The sequence below is a fragment of the Physeter macrocephalus genome, chromosome 1 (assembly GCF_002837175.3).
Source record: "Physeter macrocephalus isolate SW-GA chromosome 1, ASM283717v5, whole genome shotgun sequence".
Taxonomy (NCBI): domain Eukaryota; kingdom Metazoa; phylum Chordata; class Mammalia; order Artiodactyla; family Physeteridae; genus Physeter; species Physeter macrocephalus.
In genome coordinates, this window is record NC_041214.2 from 89,187,677 (window position 1) to 89,215,240 (window position 27,564).

Consider the following 27,564-nt stretch of genomic DNA (forward strand, 5'->3'; position numbering starts at 1 on the left):
AAAGAAGGAACAGCAAAGACAAACACAGGAAAAGGGCAGAGGTGTATAGATAGTTTGCAGGAGGATGGAGACAGAGAGAAAGCCAGGGTGGGAGGGGAGAGGTCAAAGTTAACTTCTGCATCACAACAATTCACTGAGGGTGTGGGCTTCAGAGGAGTCACCCACTGTTACACAGTGACTCTAATCTCTGTCCCTAGCTCTTCAATTGCTTATCTGGCTAAATACTTGATCTGTTAATAGATGGCCCAGGAGCCTCTTAGAGGAGAAATGATTCTCTGGGTTGCAACAACACCCTCCCTCCCAGTAGACTATCTGATTTAAACTTTCACCTAAGAGTAACTGTTTGGGGCTATTTTAATTTAATTTAATTAATTTATTTATTTATTTTGGCTGCACCTCGTGGCATGCAGGATCTTAGTTCCCCAACCAGGAATCGAACCCGTGCCCCCTGCAGTGGAAGTGTGGAGTTTTAACCACTGGACTGCCAGGGAAGTCCCTGGGGCCATTTCTGGATTCTCAGCAGGGGACAGGCTTCTTCACAGAGCATAAGTTTCAGGGGGAAGAGTATAGGTCATTGGAAAAGCAAAACTACAGGGACAGCCTTGACCTGGCCCCTGCTTACCATGCCAGCCCCATCTCCACACCTACACTAGTCCAGCAATCCCCACAGCTGTGGATCTCTCACTTAATGTTGTTTCTCATCTCCATGCTTTTGCTTGTGCTGCCCCCTCCCAATGCCTGGGATGCAGTCTGTCCCTTTTTAACCCTCCTTCACCAGTTCAGTGCTTACTCTTTCATCATCTAAGACCCTCCTGACTATCAGGCTGGTCGAGTTCCTCTATCTGTGCTCCCGTAGTGCCCTTTCCATACAGTTATCACTCCTTTACTGCATTTGATTATATAATCCATTTGGAGATCCATCTTTGTCTTTGGACTGGGAGCTCTTGAGTGCAGGGCTACTTCTTATTCATTTTAGTATTTCTAGAGTTTATGCCAGTGCCTGGCAACAAGCAGGGACTCAACAAACATTTACTGAATAAATGAGGTTTAACCACTCGGGAACTATGCAGTCTTAGCAAATCACTTAACCTTCTGGAGTCTAAGTTTTATCTGTACAGTAAGGTAATGATACCTCCCCCCTAAAGCTGTTATGAGAATTAAGTGAGATAATGTACATAAAAGCATTTTGCATAACACCTGGCTAAGAGGAAGTGACCAATAATATTTTTTAAGCTAAAAGAAGATTGAAGAAGTCATCTGTTCCATCTTCTTGCTTTCATTGAGCCAGTCTCCTCATGCTGCAGGATCTAAATACCGTTTTAGTTTAAAGGAAGAAGATGGTAACCACATGCCTCCTTCTAGGGATACACACTAGATTGGGTTTCAAAGAACAACACTCTGAAGGGCAAGTTTTCCAGAGTGCACTCTGCCTGGGTTCACACCTAAGTAGATGAGCAGGGTTTGCATATGAAACCAAGTCAAATACTCCTTTTACCCAGACTCTCATGAAACAATAAACATTCCAGACTTCCAGTACTCTTTAAATCAGGAAGGAAAAATGAAACAGAATCAATGGTCCCAGGCTGACTATGTTCTAAATATAGGATGTTACTTCTAAACTCTAACCCATCAGTCCTTCTTACTTCCCACACTTAAGATAATATCCATTTGCCTTTGTAATTGGGAGTGGAGGAGGAGTGAGTAGGCATACTGGAGAGGAAGATAAATTGGCTGGATAAACTGGCTGTTGTTTCATTGTAGTGACTGAAGTAAAATAAAATCAACATATCTTGTTTGTATCATTTTTACACTTAAATTTGCCCTTGAAATAAGGGTAGAAGCTATAGAAGGTCTTAACATATGGATGTATGAGCCTCCCCAAGTCTCATTTAGGACTAGAAGTTTGCCTTTTTTAAGGCAAACAGAAGGAAGCTGCCCAAATCCAGAGTGCAGAGGACCTATGCTCAGGGTGCAAGTCTTTGGACAGCTTGATTCAATCTAGTTCAATGCATATTTACTGCCTACTTTGGGCCAGGCACTGTGCTAAGAGCTGGGGAGACAGATACCAATAAGATGTGGCACCTGCCCTAAAGGAGCTCCCAGGCTGGGGCCCCCTTCCTAAATGATGTCCAGGTCTATCAGTGGATGTGCCAAGTGGGAATGACATATGCCATCTCCCCTCCTGTGCCTACACTCATTCCCGTTCAACTCCAGTGCAGTCTCAGAATTGTTCTCAACATAGCACATCTGATTGACCACCTGGCCAGGAGTTGAATCTATCCCTACAGCTGGTAAAGTATGTGCTTTGGAAACAGGCAACTCTAAATTCAAACCCCAGCTCCAGCACATACTAATTGTGTGGTCTTGGGAAAATTCCTTACCGTTCCTTGAGCTTCAATTTTCGCATCTGTAGAATGGGACAGGCTTCATAACAACACTGTGAGGTTGGCACTATTACTGTCCCCATTTTAAAGATGAGATAACTGAGGCACAGATAGGGTAACTAACTTGCCGAAGATCAAAAATAGAAAGAAGGAGAGCCAGAATTCAAAGCCAGAGGTCTATTTCAGATCCTGTTCTTGTAGCTGCTGGGCTACTGTACTCTTAGGCTGGTCAAATACTCTCTAGGTGCCAAGAAGCACAAAACTGCCAGACTCGGATGAAATATTCAGTAGAGGGTTTATTAAGGGCAATATTCCATTGGCTGAGACATTAGCTCTGGTTGGAGACAGTTTCTTTTGTCTTCAAATAAAAAAGGCTATGGTGGAGAGGCCTGCTGGATTTGTGAATATAAAGGCTCATGTCATATTTAAACTATGTGGCAGAGTCTGACTCTTGAAAACAGCTCACCTGATAACAGAAATATGAGAGTCAAGATCACTTGACACAGTAGTTGAAGCCCATCTGACTAAAAAATGTGCCTCTGGGGAACATTGTTAAAGTTACCACCCATTTCTAAGATGAATCCACAGTGATAAAGGCCCAAGTTTAAAAGTAAAAAAGAAAATAAGGCAAAATTTAACTAGGACTGAGCCATATTAAGTGGGCTGATACTTGTAGAACTCTAGAACAGTGCCTGGCACCTAGTAAACATGAAGTGTTTTGTAAATAAATGAAATACAAACATGTGGGCGTGGAGGAAGACCTAGTCAAAAGCACCCATGCTTGGGTGGCAATTGATCTTTTTTTCACACCCTTCCCCCACTGACCTTAGAAAAAATCTTTTCGCTTCTGAACCTCAGTTTTCTTGCTTGTTAAATGAAATTATAACAATTACAAATTCAACGGACTTGTAAGAACCAAATGAGACCAGTGAGATATAAGGATGAAAATATGTCATTTGTAAACCATAAAGCACCATACAAATGTCATTATTATTACTATTATTGAAGGACTAGAATGAGGTTCTGAGAGAGTCAAATTTCTGGTGCTGGTGCCCAGGATTTTCTGCCCTTCTCCCCAGCCCCCTCCCTGGCACAGCCCAACCCCTAGCTGAGGGCCCAGCCAAGTAGGGAGTAGGGGAGAACTGTGTCCCTGGCACCTGGGGCTGGAACACAGAGTGCCCTCTCTCATTCTCTTGCAGAGCCAAGGACGTACAGAGTTATTGGGAGTAGCTGCATCTTGTGCGCCAGGTCAGCAACATTCAGGGTTAGATAGACTTTTGTGGAAAGTGGAAAGAACCCAGTGACCCAGGGTAACCTCATTCCTATGGGCAATGGCATTGTGAATTTTAAATGACTGGCTTTGTAATTACACTTCACAATACATAACCTATTCCAGAAGAGGGGACTACTTATGCAGAACCAAATCGAACTGCTTGAACTGTGGTGTGTCCATCAGAAAAAAGTACTAAGCCATGGCATTACCATAAACTGTGAGAATTACCGCACAGAAAATTTCCTTTTCTTTCTCTCTCGCTCTCTTTTTTTTTTTTTTTCCATTTTCTTTTACTGTTCGGGAGACAACCATAGTTACCTATTGATTTGTCTCTAAGGTTAAATCAAGGGGAAAAAACAAAGTGACTCCTCAGGAATATGTGAAAGACAAAAACTCCATGGATGCCATGTGTAGGATTTAGATACCACGAAGGGCAAAAAGCAATATAAAGCCACCAAGGAAAGATGCAACTGCAAGGTAATAAGGAGGAAGTCTGATATGGCCCATAAATTTAAGAGGGAAGCAGAAACCCCCAGGTTGATGCAACTCTTTGTAAATACAGCTTTTAAGCTACTTTCCAGTACGCCATCAATAGCAGAGGTCAATGATTTCTGTCTAGAAATATTTAGACAGGTTTCTTTACCTGAAATAATGTGAGAAGGTAATTAACATCAGATATCATTTCATTTACACTCCCTGAAACTCCAGCAGGTAAGTATTAATAACCCACTTTTAATAGGTTAGAGAACTGATTCCTAGGGATGGTGTGTAGTTTGCTCAAGGTCATACAACTATAAAATGGTAGAGCTCTGGCTAAAGAATTGTCTGCCTTGAGTCAGTGGTCTTTCAATCACGCCATGTTGTCTCCACCGTGTAGCCCTATGATAGAGATCTCACACTACCGAACTTGCAAACGGTAGACCGGAAGAGGATCAGTCTGGAAAGTAAAATTTGGTTCTCATAAATATAGTAGGGAGTTCAGTCCACCTTGGAATAATGCCTTTAGCTATCTGACAACTGATGGGTATTTAATCTGGGAGATGCCGTTCTATCTGGTTCACTTATTCATAGAAGAATCATTTGTTTATTCAACATACATTTATTGTACCAAGCATTTTTCTAGGCAGTAGGGATAGAAAGATAAGAAATAGTGCTATGCTCCATAACTTACATGTATGTTATATATATTCTTTTCTGTGTATCAATAATTATGGAAAAAATGAACCTACTTGCCCTGTGGAACTTCCTTTCCAGTGAGGCTGTAGAGGACCAATCGTTAAGTGCACTGTAAGTGCTGTACTACAAGCATGGGGCGCTTTGAGAGGTCAGTGCTTTCGTCAGTGTCAGCAATTATTCCTAAGGCAAATTCACACACATATGCAAATAAGGCATCTTGGGGAATTCATTTTAAACATGTTTGGAATACTTTCAGACTTCAAAATTGTTTTGGCAACAGGTTTAGACAATAAAGACCCCTAGGGAATTCCCTGGAGGTCCAATGGTTAGGACTCTGCACTTTCACTACTGAGGGTACGTGTTCAATCCTAGCCTGGGAACTAAGATCCTGCCAGCCTCAAGGCGTGGCCAAAAAAAAAAAAAAAAAAAAGGACCCCCATACCTGTGCTGTCCTGGCACAAAAAACCAAATGAGTGGCGTAGGCTAAGTTTGGCTCAGATCCTAAGATGATTCTGATCCTCCCAAAGACATAGTGTATCCCAGCTAAGTCCCCAGATGTGTTCCAAGTGTCACAGAAGATTTTGGGTAGCTAAGGATCACAAATGAGCTTTCTTATTGTGAGCAGGGCCATCTGTCAGAGGGTTTGAGGCTGAGAATGAACACTTTGCATGGGACCTCTCTTTCCCCAGCCCAATACTTTCATATATGTGAACATGATTTAAATAACTGGTATAGCCTAAAACAAACACCAGGAATTAATAGATATAAGCACTAGAAGAATCATACACTTGTTCATTCATTAATGTATTCATTCATTCAATATTTAGCGTCCAACAGGGCCTGTGCTTCAGTGGGGAATATGAGATGAACACACCTCTCAGCTCCCAAGAGCGCGCACTCTAGAGGGGCAGGCGAATTGTGAACACAGACACTTTGTGCAGAGCGAGCTAAGAGCCCATAGTGACTGTTGGAACAGGTGAGCTTTTTTTTTCTGAGAGTAGAGCAGGACGTTATGTTAGAATTTGATTTTGGAGAAGGAGGAGAAAGGTACTAAAAGCAAAGAGCAGAGGGGCTTCCCTGGTGGCGCAGTGGTTAAGAATATGCCTTCTGGGCTTCCCTGGTGGCGCAGTGGTTAAGAATCTGCCTACCAAGACAGGGGACACGGGTTCGAGCCCTGGTCTGGGAAGATCCCACATGCCACGGAGCAACTAAGCCTGTGCGCCACAACTACTGAAGTCTGCGCGCCTAGGGCCCGTGCTCGGCAACAAGAGAAGCCACCGCAATGAGAAGCACGTGCAGTGCAACGAAGAGTGGCCCCCACTCGCGGCAACTAGAGAAAGCCCGTACGCAGCAACGAAGACCCAATGCAGCCAAAAAAATAAGTAAATAAAATAAATAAATTTATTTTGTAAAAAAGAGCAAGAGTAAGTGCAAAGCCATGTAGCTGTGAAAGAAACTGATGGGTTCAGGGATGGCGACAAGTCATGTGGGGTAGGAAGAGCAGAGCACAGGCACAGGAGCCAAGGCTGCAGAGGAGAGCAGGGACAGATCATGAGGGCTCTTACACTGAGGAGCTTGGAACGTGATGGGTAGACGAAGAGGCACAAACCGTAAGAAACATTTAAGCCCAGGAGTGCCACAGTCACATTTGCATTTTAATAGATCACTGAAGAAACAGTGAGAGCAAGAACAAAGGTAGGGGACCACTTAGAAGGCTACAGCAATGACTTGACACAAGTAATATGAAAGCATTTTCATTCTCAAAAATTTAAATGATACAGAAGCTCTTCCAGGAACAACACATTATCCTACTAATGGATATTTAGGCTGTTACTAATTTTCTTATTATAAACTATGAACATGCTTGTACAGATAGTTGTTCAATAAATTGCTTATGAAAAACACTGTGTCTTTAAAAAGCTAGATAACCATCATCTTGTCATGGCTAAATTGATTTTTCCAGGAGTTAAGGGATGTATAAGACGGTAAGGTAACTCTTTAATATTACTTCAGGACTGAGACCAGGATTATGGAGAACAATACTCAGTCCATCAGAATCCAGTTTGATGTAGGGAAGAACTCTCACAGCTCTGGTTCTGGTCTGAATGTATGTGTCTTCCTCAAATTCATATGTTTAAATCCTGACCCCCAGTGTGATGATATTAGGAGGCTGGGCCTTTGGGAGGTGATTAGGTCTTGAGGATGGAGCCCTCATGAATGGTATTAGTGTCCTTATAAAAGGGACTGCAGAGGTCTTTTGCCCTTTCCACCATGTGAGGGCACAGCAAGAAAGAAGCTGGTGTCTATGAACCAGGAAGAGAGCTCTCACCAGACACTGAATCTTGGACTTCCAGCCTCTAGAACTGTGAGAAATAAATGTTTGTTGTTTAAGCCACCCAGTCTATGGTATTTTTGTTATAGCAGTCCAGACAAAGACAGCTCTCATGGACATGCTTGGGAAGCAAAGGTGAATAGGATGAAAATGTGATTTATTTTTCCTCTGAGGCCTGGACCTAAAGAAGAAGCTGGTGACAAAGGGGAGAAATTGGGCTGACTGGAAGAGCCTTTTCAGAGCTCACACATGAAGCTGATGGACCAGGCAGCACCCAGGAGGTAGTGTCCCACTGGGTCCCGGAAGGTCATTTGGACATTTGAGGCTTAAAACAAGTACTCTCCACTTTTCCTTCTCTGTGGCAACTCTCTTCCTAGTGGCTTCTTGTTAACACTCGAAACAACTGAAACCCTTCCAAGGTCTGGGTCAGGTTTGTTTGGGGTCATATCTTCCTCAGTTTCTGTACCTGACAGATTGGTGTTAATTCTTTGCTGAAAGCCCTGCAGGGATCGAGATTTCCCAGTATCTTCCCTGTAGACTCATCTCAGGGTCTCCCATACTTTCATAGTCAGGGAGACACCCCATGTCTCCCACCTAAAGCCGAGCTCAGGGTTCTTTGTTCAGATTTTAGAAACAAGGATGAGGACAGGAGGTCAGTTGTGATATTAGAGTTATGGCATCACAGGAGGCTGGAACTCAAGATGGGCAGAGAAGCTTTTGAGCACTGCTCTAGGCTAAACTGTCTGAAGCTCTGAGTATGTGCAGATTTAATAATGGTTAGTTCTTTAAATAGTCATATAGTAAAAAATTCTTTCACTCGAGAAAACAAAGGATTCCTAAGAAGTGTCTTAAAACTGTAGTGGTGGATCCATTTTTGAATTCTCTTTTCTGCCCTTTTTTTTTTTTTAAAGATTTTTTTTTGTTGTGGACCATCTTCAGTCTTTACTGAATTTGTCACAATATTGCTCCTGTTCTATGCCTTGGTTCCTTGGCCCTGAGGCTCCCAGCTCCCCAACCAGGGATCCAACCCTCACCCCCACTACATTGGAAGGTGAAGTCCCAACCACTGGACTGCCAGGGAAGTCCCTTTCCTCCCTTCTTAAGCTACACACAAGTGATGTGAAAGCACGACACAGGCATAGGTTGGGGAGATGTGGCTGGAACCTCTTTGACCTGGGACCAAGCAACACTTAAGTATGAAATCTTCCTCGTCATGGATACTTGAAACAGAGGCCTTCCTTCTTGGCCCTCATTGCTAAAGAATTATGGCTATAAGGACTATAATTACCATCTGGCCCAGATCTCCTGCCAGATCTTCCTTACAGCCAGTCTGTGCCAACTATAACAACCTTTCTAGGAAGGAGATTCCACAGACACTGAGGAAAACTGTTTCAAATGACTAACAGCCCATACTTAAAGAAAATTTCATTTCCTCCAATTTGCAGAAGGGAAAAATCACAGAAAAGGACATGGCATGGTCAAAGTAAATTCAGCCAAAGAGGTTTGTACCTACCTGCAGCTCTGTTATTAAGTTTGGATCATGGACGGGTCCCTCTAAGGCCCTCCCTTGTCATATCCCATTTTCTCTCTACTGATGGAGAAGAGAAGAGCCCAGTCCTCTTGACTGTGTTTCAGGTGTGTGTTCTCATGTCTCCAAATAGATTGGGAGATTTGGAATAGCAGAGACCACACTGTTTCAGCTCAGCCACTAACTTGTTGGGTAATTCTTTTTTTTTTCCTTTTTTAATTTGGGTAATTCTTTAAGATTAAGGCTGCTAGAACATAGGATAGAGAAATGCTGTAGCCACAGGATTTCAGCCAAATCTCTTATAACAGCCTTTCAAATTAGGTGGAGAAATATAAGTTGGGTGAGAATGGAGGCACTCCACCACACCAAACGGTTCTGATTGATTGGATACATGTGAATCCAGAGGGAAGACTCTACCAGGCTTTGTCCTGGTCAAAATTTTGCCCATGACTTGAATGAATACAGGTGACAACCTGACAAATCTGCAAAGGACATGAAGCCAAACTGGTGGCCTATGGGTCGAATCTGGTCACAAACACTTTTTGTTTTGATTCCTACATATTAAACAATTTTTTGAAATAGTGGTGAACATGTAAAACTTGAGGGACTTTCACATTAAAGCTCATATTTCTGGCTTCTCTTAGAAAATCAGAAGATTTTGCTTCACTGGGCCTTTCTGGTAACAATCTGTTGGAATGAAGTAGTGCTCCTCTCCTTAGATGGGGCACACACTCTCCACTTACTACAGTCTCCACCTGGCCTACTGCATTCATTTATCTGACCCTGTTCAGCATCTGTGTCTGTGACTCTTGTTAACTAAAAAGGCCAAAAAAAAAAAATCTGTTACTCTCTACCCTGCAGAGAGTCACCACAGAATTTGCCCTCAATAGCAAGATACATACAATTCCAAGTGTGATATTTTCTTTGCCTTTTGTTCAACTAGCAAAGCCTATATCATGTTTGGCTCTTTGGATCTTGATTAAAAGCTGAGCATGAAATAATACGGTGCAGTGAGAAAGGATCATAGAAGCCTGAAGAGCTCAGGCTTAGGGAGGGCTGGAGACAGATTAGAGAACTAGCTGATCTTGGCCTCTGGAAGCCTGACCAGGCACTCCAAATAATTAGCAGCGTGGCCTGCCAACACTACTGATTTCACAAAGGGTAACTTAAATTGCCAAGAACGGCAAGGAAATTGTTGCCACAAGCTCTCCAGGATTGAAAGCACATTGAATCAGACATCTTGCATGGCTGAGGACACTGTCTCTCTGCTATGCTTCTTTGAGATGAATTGTTACTATTGGGCTGCGGTCTGTGTGAAATGCCTTCTACCTGTTCTGTTCTGAGAACAGATGAGAACTTGGTTTAAGATCTGATCAGTTAAATTCTAAAACATTTGGAATGGTTCAGAAGAGCTAAAATAAGTTTTGTTGCAGGTGAAAGTGTCATGAACACCTATAATTGCCATAAAAAGTATGGCTTATGACAAAGCCAGAGTTGTTTTGAAAGATGGAAAAGAAGGAGCAGAATGTCCCTTGATGCTGTTGAGCAACTGTTCACAAGGTTGTATGGTTGCCCAATACCACTTGAAAATCTATAGCAATGGTAGGAGGAAAAGAAAGGAACAATTAGGAGAGAATTCTCATGCCTTTTTTCTGGCCAAATGAGAGTCAGAAAAATAGAGAAATGCAAACAGGTGGTAAAGATCCATCACTTACCTCTCTCACAGTCATCTGGGGAAGAAGACTTCCTTGCTGGAAGTTTCTTTTTGTATCTTATGGCTTGCAAGACCTGGCAGTGGAGCCAGGTCTCATTTTTCTACTTAAAATCCAGCAAGGAATGGGAACAGAAGCCTTCCTAAGAACTTAATTCAGGGCAAGGGTATACTTAGGTCCAAGTAGAAGCTAGGTCTAGAAAGAATGTTATTCTATATTAAACAATCTAAATCTCATCATGTAATTAATTCTTTTGCTTGGAATCATTCAATGGCTCCTGTTGTGTTTTAGAAAAATTCCAAATTTCTCCTTGGCCTGGCATCTGATCCTTCACTACCTCCCTAGACTCATCTTCTGTTATATTCCTTTTGATACCTGGCCATCCTGGCCTTTAAGTTCCTCTTATATCTCTTCGCTCTCATCTTTGAACATGTTCTTCCCTCTACCTGGAATATTGCTTCACTCTGTCTTCAATTCATCCTTCCACTTAATGAGCTTACATATCACTTTTCTCAAGAAGGCCTTCTGGGCTTCCCTGGTGGCACAGTGGTTGAGAGTCCGCCTGCGGATGCAGGGGAAATGAGTTCGTGCCCCGATCCGGGAGGATCCCACATGCCGCGGAGCGGCTGGGCCCATGAGCCATGGCCGCTGAGCCTGCGCGTCCAGAGCCTGTGCTCCTCAACGGGAGAGGCCACAACAGTGAGAGGCCCGCGTACTACAAAAAAAAAAAAAAGAAGGCCTTCTTTGGGACTTCCCTGGTGGCACAGTGGTTAAGAATCCACCTGCCAATGCAGGGGAGACGGGTTCAAGCCCTGGTCTGGGAAGATCCCACAGACCGCGGAGCAACTAATCCCATGTGCCACAACTACTGAAGCTTGCACACCTAGAGACCATGCTCTGCAACAAGAGAAGCCACCGCAATGAGAAGCCCGCGCACTGCAACAAAGAGTAGCCCCCGATCACCGCAGGTAGAGAAAGCCTGCGCGCAGCAACGAAGACCCAACACAACCAAAAATAAATAAATAAATATATATATTAAAAAAAAAAAAAAAGAAGCCCTTCTCTCATTGCTACATTAGGTTAAAAAAAAACAACAACCACCCACCCACCAATCTATTTCTCCTCAGGCTCCATACTATTGATACATCTATCTTTTTTCGTTGTTGTTGTTAAGTAAGTGAGTTTTTTTTTTTTAATTAATTTTTTGGCTGCTTTGGGTCTTCATTGCTGCACACAGGCTTTCTCTAGTTGCGGTGAGCGGGGGCTACTCTTCGTTGCAGTGCACGGGCTTCTCATTGCAGTGGCTTCTTTTGTTGCGGAGCACGGGCTCTAGGCGCACAGGCTTCAGTAGTTATTGCACGCGGGCTCTAGAGCACAGTCTCAGTAGTTGTGGTGCATGGGCTTAGTTGCTCCACGGCATGTGGGATCTTCCCAGACCAGGGCTTGAACCCGTGTCCCCTGCATTAGCAGGCGGATTCTTAACCACTGTGCCACCAGGGAAGTCCCGCTACATCTATCTTGACACTTCTCACTTATTTTAAATGTCTTATTTAAGATCTGCCTTCCCAGCTCTATACATAGACTTTGGGGGCAGAAACTATGTCTTATTTATGGTTGTTACCTTTGCAATTAGCAGAGTACCTGGCATATAATTCATGTGCAATGAATATTTGTTCAATTAATGACTATAATGAAGGCTTTCAGAGAAGAAATAAGAAACAATATTCATTGGCTTTGAAAATCTGAGACCATTTAATATCCTTTTCTCTAGGCAGACCTCATTTCAGGTCAAGAAGATGAGGAAAAGGAGATACCATCACTATTTTTTTTTTGAATTTTATTTTATTTTTTTATACAGCAGGTTCTTATTAGCTATCTATTTTATACATATTAGTGTATATATGTCAATCCCAATCTCCCAATTCATCCCACCACCACCCCACACCCCTGCTTTCCCCCCTTGGCATCCATACGTTTGTTCTCTACATCTGTGTCTCTATTTCTGCCTTGCAAACCAGTTCATCTGTACCATTTTTCTAGATTCCACATATATGCGTTAATATACAATAAGTGCTCAGGATCTAGCAATCTGCCCTCGAGGTGCTCACAGTCTGGGAGAGGGGTGGGAATGGAGGAGTTCTTATATGAAAGAGATAATGTCTGTTCTTGCTTATCAAAGATTTACATTGAAGACTTCATGTAAATGCAAACATAGCCCCACAGAGACCTTAAGTGTAGAATCCATGATAGTTACTCAGACCAAAAGACTAAAAAAAAAGACTGGAAAAAAAAAAAAAGGAGGGCCCAAGCCAAAACCATCAAATAAGCAATCCACTATCCACTTAGCTAAACTAGGCCCAATTCCCTGTTGCCCCAGGCCTGTCACTGGGCTGATATCTCTAGCTCCCTTCCTGTTGCAAGCTTTGTACCACTTCACCTTCCTGAGTCTCCTTTCACAGATGGGAAAGAGATTGAATTAAGTCCATTTGTACAAGGGTAGACCAGTAAGAGGGTCCTTAGGATGTCCATTCTCCCAGGCGGGAGGGCGTCTCTCCAGGGCAGTGCTGGGCCACCCAATGAGCAGACTAGGTAGCTGCTTGGCACACCGTAAAGCCCCGCCCTTCCAAGTATTTCCAGAGTTTGATGGGGGAAATACAAACTTTGTTGGGCTCTTTTTCATTTTTTTCACAGGTTGGTATTATTTTTATTTGGAATTATATATGAGAAACACCATCTTTTCAATGCTTAGGGCCTTGAAGTTGCAACTCCTTCCCTGCTAGGGGCTTTATGGCCACATCTGATACCTTGATCCTAAAAATCACCACACAGGGGAACTATTCTTATACTAAGAATTCTAAGCCATGCAGAATCAGGGGAGGTTGTGGAGAGAAATGATGCTAAAACTTGCAAAATAAGGTAAATTTAATCTGGATGGCTTTCCTCATAAGATTCTACTTGCTTTCTAGGGGTATCCCAACCTATAAACTTTGTGGATACTCTTCCTGGGAGATGTTCTATGTAAAAGGAGTTCTGTGGTCAAATAATTTTGGGAAATATTGCACCTTCTATCTCTCTTTGAAAGATATATGATGTACATTAGCATATTAAATCCTCCAAGAAGTCCTGTAATAAAGGAACCAGTGTAGAAAAAAAAAAAATCAGTGTTTTTCAAATGTATCTACCCATAGCAAGAAAAAATTTAAATCAAGTAACACCTATTAATATCCTGCAATATTGTGTGGAGCACATATTGAAAAATGCTACCCTAGTATTTACTTTTTTGTTGTTGTTGTTGTTGTTGTTTTGGTGATGGGATGCGGTGTTTTCAAAAGAGACGTTGGCACATATCCTGTCAAGTAAATCAATGTTCTCTTGTCAACTGACTTAACTTGATGGGAACAGTAATTCGCATGCTGACCCCCAGAATTCACACCCATGTGGTTTCATGATAAAGCATTAGCTGGCTTTTCTTTCTCTCCTTTGCCAGGGTATTCACCAGTTGATGATGGAAAGGTCATGTGGCTCCCATTGACTTTGCATTTTTATGGGCTTCTGTCAGCAAAACACTACCTGCACTAGCCAAATGAGTCTAAAAACAGACAGGCTGAGCACATCACATTGAAGGAACACGTGTTCTCATTTTACAACAGTTTGAGGAGCTAATGTCACTGTCTACTGTTTATTTAAGCAAAATACTTTCAGGTTCAATAGGGATTCAGGGGAGAGGTGCTGGGGGAGGCAAAGAAAGGGAGGAAAAAAATCATTTTATCAAACTCTGAGCACAGCTCCAGTCTCTCTTCGTCAAGGTTCCTTCCTCCTCTCAAACAAAAGCCCTGAGAGTGTCTGCTTCTTTTACTCCCACAAGGAGCCTTGAGCTTGGCAGGGGAGTGTTTCCAGTGAAACACTCCTAGCTTAGAGCCCTTCAGCTGAATCACCCCATTGGACTGGGAAATGGCTAAGGATTTCAGTCTAAGCTGGAAGCGGGGAGGGTGGGGCTCCTGGTTCATTGAAATTCTGTTTCACCACAGTAGTAGTAACATCTGCTGTGAATGTGAACATTTTGTCTTCTCAGAATTTCAGTTTTTCTCTTTACCTTCCTTCATTTTTTGAAAAATAGAAATTGCGGGTCTCACAGCAGCTCTCATGGGATTAAGTACTGCTCCCCCCTCCCCTCCAGTTTCTCTGCGGCCTGTCCACCTCTTCATTCCAGCTTCCACAGCTGCAGGCTCATAGAGAAAGCAGGTCTCCTGTGCTTCAGAGAAATAAATTACTCTTCCCTCCTCTGCCTATCAGGGTGAGAAAGACAAAATGTGGCCAGCATTGGTTCAGTGCTAACTAGATGCCAGGCACTGTGCTAAGCACTTTCTATATATTTTCTTATTTCATCCTATTTCCATTTTACAGATGAGAAAACTCAGGTTCACCAAGGTAAGTAACTTGCCCCGGATCACATGTCCTAAGTGACAGAGCCAAGATTTGAAGACTGATGCCAAATTTCGTGCCCTTAACCACTATCATAAATTCATTCATTCATTCAACACATGTACCAGGCGATGTTTGAGTACTGGGGAGAGAGAGGTGGGGAAAAAAGAATCGACTCTTTCAAAAAAAAAAAAAAAAAAAGAGAATTGACTCTTTCCTTGTGCAGCTTACATTCTAGTGAGCAGACTAAAAATGCACAACAAAGCCTATAATGTCAGGTGCTTTTAAGAGAACTAAAGCAGGGTAAAAGAGTGGAGAAATGGGGAGGGCTGCTACTCTGTACAGAGTGAGTGGTCAGGGAAGGCCTCTGTGAGGGGGTGACACTGAAGCAGGGATCACCCCGTGCACCTGCGTTTTCACCCAGACACCCACAAGCTGGTGATTCCAGGCAATGTTCTTAGGACTCTTCATTTACGTACCCTGACAGATCTCTTTTGTTACCTCTGGAAAACTCCATTTCATCTGGGAGGCAAAGCTGGTATTCTACCATAGAAATATGTCGGATGTCTTCAGAGCTGTCCAGGGGAAAGGTGCCCTCACCAAACACAACCATTCATTTTACTTGGTAAACTCTATTCTTCTAGTAACCATGGCTAACGCTTGCTAAGCACGTAGCATGTTATGTGTCAGACTTTACATGTGTCATTTCATTTAATGCTGATAATCACTCAAAAGGGAGATTGTCTTACCTTCAGCTGTCATAACAAAATACCATAGACTGGATGGCTTAAACAACAGACATTGATTTTCTCAGTTCTGAAAGCTAGAAGTCCAAGATCAAACTCACCAGTTTCTGGTGAGAACTGTCTTCTAGGCTTGCAGATGGCCTCTTTCTCTCTGTGTCCTCACATGGCAGGGGGGCCATGTGAGAGAGAGAGAGAGAGAGAGAGCACTCTGGTGTCTCTTCTTACAAGGGTACTAATCTCATCATGGGGGCCCCAAGCTCAAGACCTCATCAAAACCTAATTATCTTCTAAGATCCCATCTCTGAATATCATCACATTGATTGGAGATTAGATGAATTTTCGGGAGACACAATTCAATCCATAGCAGAAATGTTATTACTCCCATTTTCAGGCAAGGAAACAAGTACAAAGAGTTTAGGTAACTTGCCTAAGGTCACATGCATGCAATCAGTATCCATGTGCATGGACACATAAGCCCATGTTCTTGACCACTATGCTATGCAGCTTCTTTCCATGTGGAAGGATGCATTGATCCATCATCCAGCTGGAATACTGAGGAATGCACCTTACACTCTTTAAAAAGATGAACATATCCTTCTTTGAAGGCATTAAAAAAAGTGCCTTTCTTTATTTCCCTTGTTCAAATTGTATGCCCTCTTTTCTCCTTAGACATTGAATGAAAGTCAGACTTAGACCCTACTGTACAACAACAAAAAGTTTTTACTTAAAAAAAATAATAAAACATCTATCAATCAACTCTTCTGGCTCTGATTCCATGACCGTCATGTAAACTTCTGGTAATAATTTAGCTTATCCTGTTGAGTTTCTTGCATGGAAAGTGCTGACACCAAACTTGAGTACTCTGTACTTTATTTTTCATTATTAAGTAACACTTATCTTTGCAGTTGCTACACATCAGTCTGTTGTGCATTTGGTTAGCATGGGCTAGTCCCCAAGTCTCATCACCACTGGGAGCAATGACAAAATAGTTTCTGGGTCTCTAAAGCTGAGACCTTTTCCAGACTCTATGTTGTCCCTTATCCTTGGGTTGGCATGTTCATCCTTCACACCTGCCATTTCTCCAGTGAAGGTGTACACTCACAAGGCTTCTTTTCCTTGATTGGAGCCTGGATGATCTTGGTCGAGGGTGGCTTACTTTTTTTTTTTTTATAAATTCTTTCAGGATTTGTTTATTTCATCAGTAGTGGAATTAGTTCATTCTTTTTTTTTTTCAATTTTGACTGCATTGGGTCTTCGTTGCTGCACGTGGGCTTTCTCTAGTTGCGGCGAGCGGGAGCCCCTCTTGGTTGCAGTGCACAGGCTTCTCATCGCGGTAGCTTCTCTTGTTGCAGAGCACTGGCTCTAGGCACATAGGCTTCAGTAGTTGTGGCACATGGGCCTCAGTAGTTGCAGCATGTGGGCTCTAGGGCGCAGGCTTATTAGCTGTGGTGCACGGGCTTAGTTGCTCCATGGCATGTGGGTTCTTCCTGGACCAGGGATTGAACCCGTGTCCCCTTCGTTGGCAGGTGGATTCTTAACCACTGTGCCACCAGGGAAGTCCACGTGTGGCTTACTTCCATAGCTGGCTGAACTCATTGGTTATTTAGAGATCTTTATCTCAGTCAGTATTGGACTATAAAAGGATAACTTTAAATCCTATAGCTATTACAACAACCTTCATGCTATTTTTTTCTTGGATAGAGGAGTTTGGAATTTATTCCATAAATAGTGAAAAGTCTTTGGAAGGTTCTGAGTTTCAAAGGGGCATGATCAGAGTTGTGATCTGTGAAAAGTGTAGAAAAGATCAGAATTGGAAAGGCCTGTAAGAATATTACTGCACTGTTGCAAATCCAATCTATTTACAGCACCGTAGCCACTCCTACCTCCATACAGTTTAGATGGACTTACTTTTTTCTGTCCTGACTGCCATCACCCTAGTCTTATCACTAGCATCGCTTCTCACTTCATTTCCTGTAATAGCCTCCTGACTAGTCTCCCTACTTCTTCTTTTTCTCCCACTAAAATTAATTCTTTATGTGGCAGGTAGAGAGTTTGTTTTTTAAAACATACCTTTATTTTGATTTAATTCAACTACCATGAGTTCACCTGTTTAAAGCGTACAGCTAGGGACTTCCCTGGTGGTCCAGTGGCTAAGACTCTCAATGCAGGGGGCCCGGGTTCAATCCCTGGTCAGGGAACTAGATCCCACATGCTGCAACTAAGAGTCCGCATGCTGCAACTAAGGATCCCGCATGCCACAACTAAGACCCAGTGCAGCCAAATAAATAAATAAATATAAAAAAAATAAAGTGTACAGTTAAATGGGTCTTAGTATATTCACAAGATTGTGCAACCATCACCACTAATCTAATTTTTAAACATTTTTATTACCCCTCAAAAACCTCATACCCATTAGCAGTCACTCCACATTCCTCCTTCCTCCCAGGCCTGGCAACCACTAATCTACCTTCTGCCTCTATAGATTTGCCTATTCTGGACATTTCATATAAATGGAATCACACAATATGTGGCTTTTGCTTTCTTGCTTCTCTCACTTAGCATAATGCTTTTGAAGTCAATCTTTGTTGTAGCATATATTAGCACTCCATTCCTTTTATAGCCAACTAATATTCCATTGTGTGGATATAACCGCATTTTACATTCCCACTAGCAGTGTATGAAGGTTCCAATTTCTCCACATCCCTTATCAACATTGGTTTGGTTGTTCTCTACCTTTTATATATATTTATATATATATATTTATATATATAAAAGGTATATATTTATATATGTAAAAGGTATATATATATATATATATATACACACACACACACATATAAAAAATATATATATATATATATTTTGCCACACCACATGGCTTACAGGATCTTAATTCCCTGACCAGGGATTGAACCCACACCCTTGGCAGTGAAAGCGCGGAGTCCTAACCATGGAACTGCCAGGGAATTCCCTTCTCTACCTTTGTGATTGTAGCCATCCTAGTGGGTGTGAAGCGCTCTCTCATTGTGGTTTTGATCTCTGTTTCCTTGGTTAGTAATGATGTTGAGAACTTCTTAATGTAGTTATTGACCTTTGCTATATCTTCTTTGGAGAAATATTTATTCAGTTCCATTGTCCATTTTAAAATTTCGTTATTTATCTTTTTATTAATGAGTTGTAAGAGCTCTTTATATATTCTGGATATAAGTCCCTTGTCAGATATATGGTTTGCAAATATTTTTTTCCCATTTTATGGATTGCCTTTTTACTTCCTTGATGGTATGGTTTACAGAACAAATGTTTTTAATTTTCATGAAACCCAATCTATTTTTTCTTTTGTCACTTATGCTTTGATATTGTATCCAAAAGGCTTTGCCTGACCCCAGGTTGTGGACATTTACGCCTATGTTTTTCTTTTAAGGGTTTTATTGTTTTAGCTCTTACATTTATGTCTTTCATACACTTGGAGTTAACTTTTGTGTATGGTGTGAGGTAGGGGTCCAATTTCATTCTTCTGTATGTGAATAGCCAGTGTCCCAGCACCATCTGCTGAAAAGAAAAGAGAGATCTTTTAAAAACATAGGTCAAGGGCTTCCCTGGTGGCGCAGTGGTTGAGAGTCCGCCTGCCGATGCAGGGGACGTGGGTTCGTGCCCCGGTCTGGGAAGATCCCACATGCCGCGGAGCGGCTGGGCCCGTGATCCATGGCCGCTGAGCCTGCGCGTCTGAAGCCTGTGCTCCGCAACGGGAGAGGCCACAACAGTGAGAGGCCCGCGTACCACAAAAAAAAAAAGGTCAGATCACAATCCTCCTTTATTGAAATTTTCAATGATTTTCCATTGCACTTACAATAAAATCCAAATTTCTCTGCCTATCTCTTCACTTTCATTTCACACCACTCTCTTATTCACCATGCTCCAGGTCCCAGGTCTCTCATCTCCCCAAATAAGTAAAGCTTGCTATTCCCTTAGCTTCCTCATGTTTCTTTATTCTCTCACTTTATTTATTTATTTATTTATTTTTTTATTCTTTTTTTTTATTCTCTCACTTTAAATGCCATCTCCTCATAGATGACTTTCCTCAACTGTTCTTTCTAAAGTAAGTTCTCTATTCCATCTCACTTGTTTTCTATATCATCTCCTTTTATTTTCCTCGTGGCCTTAATTACCTGTATATTTGTATCTACTTTACTACTTTATTTACTTTCTTTGAGTAATACTTCTTTGCCTCTGCCATAGTGTTTCGCATATGGTGTACATTCAATTGTTAGAAACTATTATTTACAATTAGAAGGGACTTTAGAAATCACCTAAACACTCTTATTTTACAAATGCAAAAATCTAGGTCTAAGGAGGGTGAACGAGTTGTCTGAGGTCAGAAGGAATACTTTGATACTGAGAGCTCTAATTTCCAGGACAGTTTCTTTTTCATTTATAACACTGATTTGCCTTATGCCAATATCATGCTTTTTTTTTTTTTTCAAAATAACTAAAGTGAAGAAATGGTTTTGTAATTCCTTATAGAAACGATATTATTTTTCTAAGCTTTCTTCCTAAAATGACTGAAATGGGCCCTCAAATGGAAGGCCTGGCCCGGGTTAGGAAGGCCGGAAGTCACCCTCCAGTAGGGCACTAACTCCTTTGTTTCACCCTCGTTGGTTGTCCCGCCGCCTCCTCCCTCTGCTGCCCACCGCCTCCCTTTCTTCGGAGTCCGCCGCCCCAACACAAGCCATCGCCGAGGCTCCGCCCCCTTCAGGGCCCCGTGCCCTACTCCAAGATGGCGCCAGGGGCTTCTGCGCTGGGGGAAGTGAGCTCACGCTACTCCGGAAGGGAAGTGGGGCGGGGGGAGAGAGCAGGAGGGCGGGTGACTAGCTGGGGGGCTGTGGGTGGGGTGGTGGCCGCAGCTGTGGCTTTCACATTTGGGCTGGAGAGAGGGCAAGGGACTTGTCCCGCCCCTGGGAACCCAGTCGAGGGCCCAGGGCCGGGGGCGTTGGAGGAAGTCGCCCCGAGCGGCTCGCCTCTACCTGGAGGCGAGGCGACCCTGGGAGCCGGCGTCCCGCCCTCGGCGGCCTCCTTCTCCGACCTCCTCCCGGGCTGCCCGCGGGCGGCTCCAGCTCTTTCTCGAGGGCTGCGGCGGAAACCGCCGAGCGGGCTGGACCGGACCCTCCCGCTGAGAACCGGCCGGAGGAGCAGAGGGAGCGCGGCGGGACAGTCCGTCAGCCCAGAGGTCAGGCCGCGGGTTCCCGTCCGTGGTCCGTCTTTCGCCCAGCACTCCTGGCTAGAGTCCGCGACTTCCCCACGCTGCTTTTCTTCACCTTTGAGCATGCCACCAAATCCTCTGGCAGGGTGATTTTTTTTTCTCTTTCCTTTTGCCCGGAAGGAGATATATATTGAAAGGACATCTGTCCTCATCGCTACCCCTCTCCTCTTAAAAGTTTTCCTTCGGGGGAATGCTTGTATTCCTCCCCTGGACCATTTGATGATTACTACTCCAGCCGCCGTCTGGTTTAGCAACTGGGATCACCTTCAGATCAGATCTTAAATCTTATCACTTACAAAATTACAGAGTTGTTCTCTCCCGCCCAAGAAGGGCAAATGGACTTTGGAGTTAAGATGCAGGGGGGTGAACCAGTGTCAACAATGAAAGTCTCCGAGAGCGAAGGAAGGCTGGAGGGCCTGGCCACCGCGGTGACCCCGAACAAGAACAGCAGCAACAGCAGCTGTGGGGGTGGAAGCAGCAGCAGCGGCGGCAACCGAGGCGGCGGTGCCAAAGGCTGGCAGTACAGGTACGGCCCTTTCTCCACGGTGATAGCCTGAGGTCGGGGTGTGCTGGAGTCTGCATTCCTGCAGTTGCTGAAGGATGACGTTTTTTCACTAACTTCAGAAGTAACTAATACATTTCATTTGGACCTGGGGTCTCATCTTTCATTAGCAAGATTTAATTCATTCATTTGTCCATTCATTCAACAGGTATTTGTTGAAGGCCTTTTGGAGAACACATAAATGTATCCCTGAACTTCCTCTATGACTCTAGAGCTATTTTTTTCTCTGATTTGATGCTATACTCACTTTTGTTTTTCCTATATTGTAATTTGTTTACAATAAGTCTGCCTTCCTTGCTTGCTTGTTGAGGGTAGGGACTGTTGAACTCAGCTCTCTCCGGAGGCTAGCAAATGCTAGGTGCTCAAAACATGTTTATCCAGTGATGGATGGAATCATTCAATCAGAAAAGATTCCTGCCCTCGTGGTGTTTGCAATTTAGAAGGAGAGATGTACTTACATAATCTGAATACAGAGGCAAAAGTACAACTGCTGGTACCTCCGAAACTAAACTAGTGAGATGTTTCAGTTTGACTCGATCAGGCCACTCACACCTCTCTGTCTTTGAGAGATTCTACATTTATTTTCATTGATATGAATGAAAAACTGAAGGAACAGGAAGTGAGTACTTGAGAAGCAATGGTAGTTTTATTTTTTGTTTTTGATATGTAAAGGATAGGTGGGTAATAACCATCCAGAATCTTTTTTTCCAAATTGAGAAATATTTGACATGTAACATTATATTAGGTTCAGGTGTACAACATAAATATTTGATATTTGTATGTATTGTGGAATGATCACCCCAATAGATCTAGTTAACATCTGTTACCACACAGAGTTAATTTTTTTTTAATGAGAATTCTCTTAGTAACTTTCTTATTTTTTAAAAATATTTATTATTTTATTTATTTTTGTCTGCGTCGGGTCTTAGTTGCAGCACGCAGGACCTTTGTTGAGGCATGCGGGCTCTTCGTTGCAGCACGCGGGCTTCTCTCTAGTTGTGGTGCGTGGGGCTTCCTCTTCTCTAGTTGTGGCGTGCAGGCTCCAGGGTGCATGGGCTCTGTAGTTGTGGTGTGTGGGTTCCAGAGTGTGTGGGCTCTGTAGTTTGCAGCACGCAGGCTCTCTAGTTGAGGCACACCAGCTCAGTAGTTGTGGCACGTGGGCTTGGTTGCCCCGCGGCATGTGGGATCTTAGTTCCCTGACCAGGAATTGAACCCGCGTCCCCTGCGTTGTAAGGTGGATTCTTTACCACTGGACCACCAGGAAGTCCCAGCAACTTTCAAATGTTTGATACAGTATACGGTATCTGTATGGTATCTATAGTGACCACGCTGTACATTACATTTCCAGGACTTATTTATTTTATAACTGGAAGTTTGTACCTTTTGATCACCTTCACCCATTTCACCCACCCCCTCCCTCTGGCTACCCTCAATCTGTTCCCTATATTTATGAGTTTTGTTTTGTTTTTTAGATCCCATATGTAAGAGAGATAACACAGTATTTGTCTTTTCTCTGTGACTTATTTCACTTAGCATAATGCCCTCAAAGTTCATCCATGTTGGTGCACATGGCTAGATTTCCTTCTTTTTTATGGCTGGATAATATTCCATTGTGTGTATATACTACATTTTCTTTGTCCAATCATCATTGTCCATCTGATGAACACTTAGGTTGCTTCCATGTTTTGGCTATTGTAAATAACACTGCAATGAACATGGGGATCCAGATATCTTTCTGAGTTAGTGTTTTCCTTTCCTTCAGATAAATACCTGGAAGTGGAATTGCTGGATTATTCAGAATCTTAAGAATGAATGAAATTGGAATATCTCATGGTATTGGAACTATAGGAATGAATTCTTAAATTTTGGTTAACTGACCGCCTGTCTGCTTAGCTCTCCGTTCTTTTTAGCTTTTGTGCTGTTTGTAGTTGTGAAATTTGAAAGGGATTAAAGTCAAGATTTCATGAAGGATATATATTTATCATGAATAATATCCATATATGTGAAATATGCAGGACTATATTAACACACAGAAACAAAGTGTAGAAGATTATAACTTTTTATTGATAAGTGATTATATGACAGGAAAGTATATTTAGTTACTGTGAGATGTCTAGGCTCACTTTTGGAATGCATGATGCTTTTTCTTTTGTGGTTTAAGACTAACCATATAAAATTATCAATAACTTGGCAGGGTTGTTGTTTTTTTTTTTTTTTGCGGTACGCGGGCCTCTCACTGTTTTGGCCTCTGCCGTTGTTGCGGAGCACAGGCTCACTGGCCCAGCCGCTCCGCGGCATGTGGGATCTTCCCGGACAGGGGCACAAACCTGTGTCCCCTGCATCGGCAGGCGGACTCTCAACCACTGTGCCACCAGGGAAGCCCCAGGCAGGGTTATTTTGATATGACTTAAGGAAGCAAGATAAAATAATATTTCATGTAGCCAGAGGTCAGTCTTCTGACATCCTCAACTCTTTGAAACCCAGTCTTAATTGAATTAAAAAGTGAAACAGGTTTCTTAACACTGTCATAAAGCCATATACTTTACTCCTATACTTTGATTCAGGACCCTATTATCTCTTACTTAGGGTATTATTACTGGTTATATAATTTTCAAACTAGAATCTGTTGGAAGCACAAATGAAAAAAGTTATCAGGGGAAGTGTAACAGGAAATGGCAACTGACAGCATAGGACAGTCAAAGATTTGAAAAGTTAACATGCAGACTAAGCTGTATTACTTCCTAATAATATAATCATAGTTACAATGACCTTAAGTCATCCAGGAAAGAACAGTCTAAGCAAAGAACTGTAAGATAAAGTGTTGAACAATTTCAAGGAAAATAGCTAAAAATTTTTTTAAAATGCTGAAGTATTTGGAAAATTCAGTTATGTGGAGCTCTTCCCCAAGGATGCAGATATATAACGCATTACTGCATTTACATACTAACATATCTCTTTACTTAAATGAGGCTTGTTCGAAGCTAATCCTTCAGCCTACCTCTCAGTCGAATTTATCCCCTTGTCCTCTACGACACTGATCAAACAATTTTATCCATTGTCCTGCATTGCTGCTACTTCCTTGGCTTCTTCCTGTGAGGCCCAAAGCTCTAGACTTTAAAAACAGCAACAATAATGAAAACTAACCTAAATCCTTTCCCCTTAAAAACAGTTTACACTCAAACTGCCTCCATTTCCTTAACCCTCATTTATTGCTGAACCCATGACAGTTGGCTCTGTCCTTACCAAGGATATGAGTAAAAAATGATGAATGTTTTTAGATTCCTATTCCAGTTGATATCTCTGTAAGTGTATCTGTTATTATTCTTTTCTTGACTTTTTTGACATTACTTTCTCTTGGTTTCTCCTTTATTACTCTGTCATCTAATTGCTCCTTTTTCATTTCTTTGGTTGGCTCTTTGCCTTTAGAAGCTTGTGTGATACTTCATCTTCTGTTCGTAAGCTCATGTTTTCTGTTTGTTATCTCAGTCTTTTCCATGGCCTCAACAGCTCTCTCTGAAACTTGAGAGCTGTAAATTCAACTGCTTACCTGTAATTTGCTACTATCCCGTTTTAAAAAATGGAGATTTCAAGTTATGTCTTAGGGAGTGGTTGAAATTTAGTAAAGACTGTGGTTCAAACCCTGGGCTTTGGCTTTGCAGACTTAGAAAATTAATTAGCATAATGTTTTCAAGGTTTATATATGTTGTCACATATATTGTTACTTTATTCCCTTTGGTGGCTGAATAATACTCCACTTATGTATATATCATGTTTTGCTTATCTCTTCATCAGTTGATGGACATTTGGGCTGTTTCCATTTTGTGGTTATTATGAATAATGCTGCTTTGAACATTTGTGTTCTAGTTTTGTGTGGACATATGTTTTCATTTCTCTTGGATATATACCTGGGAGTGGAATTGCTGGGTCATATGGTAACTGTTTAACTTTTTTTTAAAATTTATTTTATTTTTGGGTCTTTGTTGCTGCACACAGGCTTTTCTCTGGTTGCGGCGAGCGGGGGCTACTCTTCGTTGCAGTGCGTGGGCTTCTCATCGCGGTAGCTTCTCTTGTTGCTGAGCATGGGCTCTAGGCGGGAGGGCCTCAGTAGTTGTGGCACATGGGCTCAGCAGTTGTGGCTCACGGGCTCTAGAGCGCAGGCTTGGCAGTTGTGGTGCACAGGCTTAGTTGCTCCGTGACATGTGGGATCTTCCTGGACCAGAGCTCGAACCTGTGTCCCCTGCATTGGCAGGCGGATTCCCAACCACTGCGCCACCAGGGAAGCCCCTGTTTAACTTTTTGAGGAACTGTCAGACCATCTTCCAAAGCTGCTGCACCATTTTACCTTCTTATCAGCATTGTGTTAGGGTTTTAATCTCTTCACCTTCTCATCAACACTTGTTATTGTCTGTCTTTTTGGTTTTAGCCATCCTAGTGGGTATGAAATGGTGATGGTGGTGCATTGTGGTTTTGAATTGCATTTCCCTGATAACTAATAATGTTGAGTATCTTCAAGTACTTACTGGTCATTTGTCTTATCTTCTTTGGAGAAATGTCTATTCAGAGGTTTTGGCCATTTTTTTTTAAATTGAACTATAGTTGGTTTACAATATTGTGCTAGTTTCAGGTATACAGCAAATATCAGAGATATATATAAATATATATATATATCAGATTCTTTTCCATTATAGGTTATTACAAAACATTGAATATAGTTCCCTGTGCTATGCAGTAGGTTCTTTTTTTTTTTTTTTTTTTTTTTTTTTGTGGTACGTGGGCCTCTCACTGTTGTGGCCTCTCCCGTAGTGGAGCACAGGCTCAGTGGCCATGGCTCACGGGCCCAGCCGCTCCACGGTATGTGGGATCTTCCCGGACCGGGTTTCCATTTTGTGGTTATTATGAATAATGCTGCTTTGAACATTTGTGTTCTAGTTTTGTGTGGACATATGTTTTCATTTCTCTTGGATATATACCTGGGAGTGGAATTGCTGGGTCATATGGTAACTGTTTAACTTTTTTTTAAAATTTATTTTATTTTTGGGTCTTTGTTGCTGCACACAGGCTTTTCTCTGGTTGCGGCGAGCGGGGGCCACTCTTCGTTGCAGTGCGTGGGCTTCTCATCGCGGTAGCTTCTCTTGTTGCTGAGCATGGGCTCTAGGCGGGAGGGCCTCAGTAGTTGTGGCACATGGGCTCAGCAGTTGTGGCTCACGGGCTCTAGAGCGCAGGCTTGGCAGTTGTGGTGCACAGGCTTAGTTGCTCCGTGACATGTGGGATCTTCCTGGACCAGAGCTCGAACCTGTGTCCCCTGCATTGGCAGGCGGATTCCCAACCACTGCGCCACCAGGGAAGCCCCTGTTTAACTTTTTGAGGAACTGTCAGACCATCTTCCAAAGCTGCTGCACCATTTTACCTTCTTATCAGCATTGTGTTAGGGTTTTAATCTCTTCACCTTCTCATCAACACTTGTTATTGTCTGTCTTTTTGGTTTTAGCCATCCTAGTGGGTATGAAATGGTGATGGTGGTGCATTGTGGTTTTGAATTGCATTTCCCTGATAACTAATAATGTTGAGTATCTTCAAGTACTTACTGGTCATTTGTCTTATCTTCTTTGGAGAAATGTCTATTCAGAGGTTTTGGCCATTTTTTTTTAAATTGAACTATAGTTGGTTTACAATATTGTGCTAGTTTCAGGTATACAGCAAATATCAGAGATATATATAAATATATATATATATCAGATTCTTTTCCATTATAGGTTATTACAAAACATTGAATATAGTTCCCTGTGCTATGCAGTAGGTTCTTTTTTTTTTTTTTTTTTTTTTTTTTGTGGTACGTGGGCCTCTCACTGTTGTGGCCTCTCCCGTAGTGGAGCACAGGCTCAGTGGCCATGGCTCACGGGCCCAGCCGCTCCACGGTATGTGGGATCTTCCCGGACCGGGGCACGAACCCGTATCCCCTGCATCGGCAGGCAGACTCTCAACCACTGCGCCACCAGGGAAGCCCTATACAGTAGGTTCTTGTTGTTTATTTTATATATAGTAATTTGTATCTGTTAATCCCAAACTCCTAATTTATCCCTACCCCCTTCCCCTTTGATAATCATAAATTTGTTTTCTATGTCTGTGAGTCTTTCTGTTTTGTAAATAAGTTCATTTGTATCTTTTTTTAGAT

At 42.4% G+C, this 27,564-nt stretch overlaps 1 protein-coding gene across 1 annotated transcript in view; it reads left to right on the forward strand.

The window, feature by feature from the left end:
• The first annotated feature begins 21,165 nt into the window (after positions 1 to 21,165).
• Positions 21,166 to 27,564, forward strand: part of OSBPL11 (oxysterol binding protein like 11) — a 98,649-nt gene continuing 92,250 nt past the window's right edge. Inside the window, exon 1 of the mRNA XM_007114970.3 lies at positions 21,166 to 21,356. Coding sequence (XP_007115032.1) covers positions 21,166 to 21,356 — 191 coding nt within the window. The remainder of the gene's footprint in view (positions 21,357 to 27,564) is intronic.